General features: G+C 41.4%; 1 protein-coding gene across 2 annotated transcripts in view; it reads left to right on the plus strand.

Moving 5' to 3' along the window:
- Positions 1–459: 459 nt before the first annotated feature.
- The window catches only part of prelid3a (PRELI domain containing 3A), an 11377-nt gene continuing 9103 nt past the window's right edge, over positions 460–2733 (plus strand). For both annotated transcript variants that reach the window (XM_014003375.1, XM_014003374.1), the window contains exons 1-3: positions 460–691; positions 772–1058; positions 2021–2189. In XM_014003375.1, the coding sequence (XP_013858829.1) occupies positions 1027–1058; positions 2021–2189 (201 nt within the window). In that variant the 5' untranslated portion in view covers positions 460–691; positions 772–1026. The remainder of the gene's footprint in view (positions 692–771; positions 1059–2020; positions 2190–2733) is intronic.

Raw genomic sequence — 2733 nt, forward strand, 5'->3', positions numbered from 1 at the left:
GAGAGACGAAACGTTTCATTAAAGAAGAACCCGTCCAGAGGACCTATACAATTTTTTTCCTTTTGTTATGTATATGTATATATAAATTTAATTGTGACTGATAACATTGTAGCTATCTATGACTAGGGAAAAACTGTTGTTGATGTTCCAAAATGTATGTAGAGAAAGTAGTGTGGTTTGATTATATGTAACAACAACCTGCCGTACAAGTGAGCGTAAATAAGCAACATTATGCATCTTTTGGTTTTCCTACAATATACTTTGACATTACTGTTTAGTTTAGTTTAGTTTAGTTTAGTTTAGTTTAGTTTAGTTTAGTTTAGTTTAGTTTAGTTTGTTCAAAAGCTTTTATTTTGACGGTCATGACGCGTTATTTCCTGTATGGTTGAGCTTGATGCCGCTCTTCTCCCTTTATATCCGAGAGGTAAGAAGCGACAGAGATGCTTTGCGCATGCGCACAAACGGAGGCGGATGCGGCAGCCGAGCATCAGCTGCATGAAGACGTCAGACAGACCGGAAATGGACCGCCCTGTGGACAGTCTTCAGTGGAGTAAGCGCAGTAAAAGTATTGTAAGTGTATTTTATAGGAGAAACCTGCAGTTTACGTCGAGTCGCCGATGAAACACTCGCCTAAAACTTTGTGAAGGTGATCCAACCTTCAGCTCCACATCGATATAGACCTGAGATGAAGGTAGAACGGCAGCGGAAGTGTTTTATTTTGACAGTCTTGAGGATAATTTGGGTGTTTCTCCATCTTTCTTGACTCTGTAGCTCGGCTGTTCCGCCGGCTCTTCTCCTCCGTCGGTCTAACATCCCGTTGTCGTCTGCCTCCTGTATGTGACACACACACACACGTGAACAGCTGAGCGCATCGTTGTCCTCGCGCGCCTCTCTGACATGTCTGCGCGAGCGGAGACGACTCCTCCGGACTCGGTCCACTGACACCCCCCAGGCCCCGTCCGAACAACTTGTTCCTGTGTGAGGATGATGAGGAGCCGCTGAGAGGACAGGGCAATCACTGGAAGGATGAAGATTTGGACCACTGAACATGTCTTCAGGTTGGTCCTCGAGGATGTTGCCTGGTGACTCAGTCAGTGACTGACTTCAATCAGATGCTCTTAAATGACTGTTTCCGGTCTGTAAACTCAACTTGTCTTATAGTGAACCATCAGGGGCGCCTATAGGTTGTTTTAAAACCACTGCTAGTCAGTTTGTCTCAAAGCACCATGTGAATATTGTTTGATTTTGTAATCAATGCACACTATTGTGATTCGTTTCCCATCCAAGTCATCTCAACTTTGCCATGCTTCTCCTCCTGCATACTTTGTCCTACAGCTGCCATTGTAATTTATATCTGTAAAGCTCCTGAGCCAAATGATGGCTATGCCTTTTGGTGCCTGTAAAACTTATAGTTTATGAAATATTAATGTTTAATGAATTATAATGGCAGTCAATGGAGCCTTGTATTGGTCCAATACTGCCCCATGCTGTACTCAACTTGGTACTGCACCATAGTTTAATATTTCAACTCAGTAGTTCAGTGTTTACAGTACTAATATGATTGTATTTTGATGTTTTACTATAATATTGTCTTAATACTGCTCGATTGTTGTAATATTATGCATTTTTGTGTCAATAATTGTATTGGTAATGTGGCCTCTTTCTGCACGCATACAAACCAACCCCTGCCATCATCTTCTGCCACAGCTCCATTGGTCTAATGGTCTATGTCATGGACTTTCATGTGGGAGAACAGGGTTCAAAACCCAGCTAATGCAACTTTAACAAAACGTTTCTTCAAATTTCATATTGTCACACAATTACCTTAATTACAAACACCTGCTGATGTGACAGGCACAAGCTGGTACAGAAAACGCATTTGAACATGGTCAAAGTTCCTTCTGCAAGTCCTATGCTGCAATGACATGCTACATGGCAATGCACACTTGTTTTTACATCGTAAAAACCCATGTCTAGTTAGTGTTACAGCCTGTTGCATTTTGTTCTGGTCTGTGTGCAGTTACCCCTGGGAAACAGTGATCAAGGCTGCCATGAGGAAGTACCCCAACCCCATGAACCCCAACGTGCTCGGCGTAGACGTACTGGATCGCAATCTGGACTCAGAGGGACGCCTTCACAGCCACAGGCTCCTCAGCACAGAGTGGGGCTTACCGGGTATCGTACGAGCGGTCAGTCACAAATGTTTTAAAGCTTATCTCCATGTTCCGTATTGTGCAAAACGTTTCAATTTCTACAGATTGTGTATTTATTAATTTTTCATATTTTTGCTTCCAATCAGCTAGACTACTCTGGTAATTATTTAAGGTGTTCCTAATAAAAGTTGTTCAAACTTTCTGAAGGTCTTGCAGAGTTTTTACTTGGATCTTCTTTCCTTCTTCTTATGTTGATCATGTACAAGAACTGGAGAAAATAAATAAATAAATAAATGAAAAATGCAGCCAAGGTCTAAAGAGAAAACTTCTAAAATATTAGATAACTATTGCTAAAGACCACTTTAAAAGATTACAAAAAAATCTCTATCATATAAAGCATGGGTGGGCAATACTGGTCCTCGAGGGCCGCAGTCCTGCATGTTTTATGTTTCCCTGCTCCAACACACCTGATTCAGTCACTGAATTACCTCTTCCAAGTCCTGCTGTATGGAGGACCGACACTGACATAATTAGAATTAAAAGCAGAAACATATAAATGAACCACTAAATAAATAAATAC

This window comes from Austrofundulus limnaeus, unplaced genomic scaffold (genome assembly GCF_001266775.1).
Source record: "Austrofundulus limnaeus strain Quisiro unplaced genomic scaffold, Austrofundulus_limnaeus-1.0 Scaffold18, whole genome shotgun sequence".
Taxonomy (NCBI): Eukaryota; Metazoa; Chordata; class Actinopteri; order Cyprinodontiformes; family Rivulidae; genus Austrofundulus; species Austrofundulus limnaeus.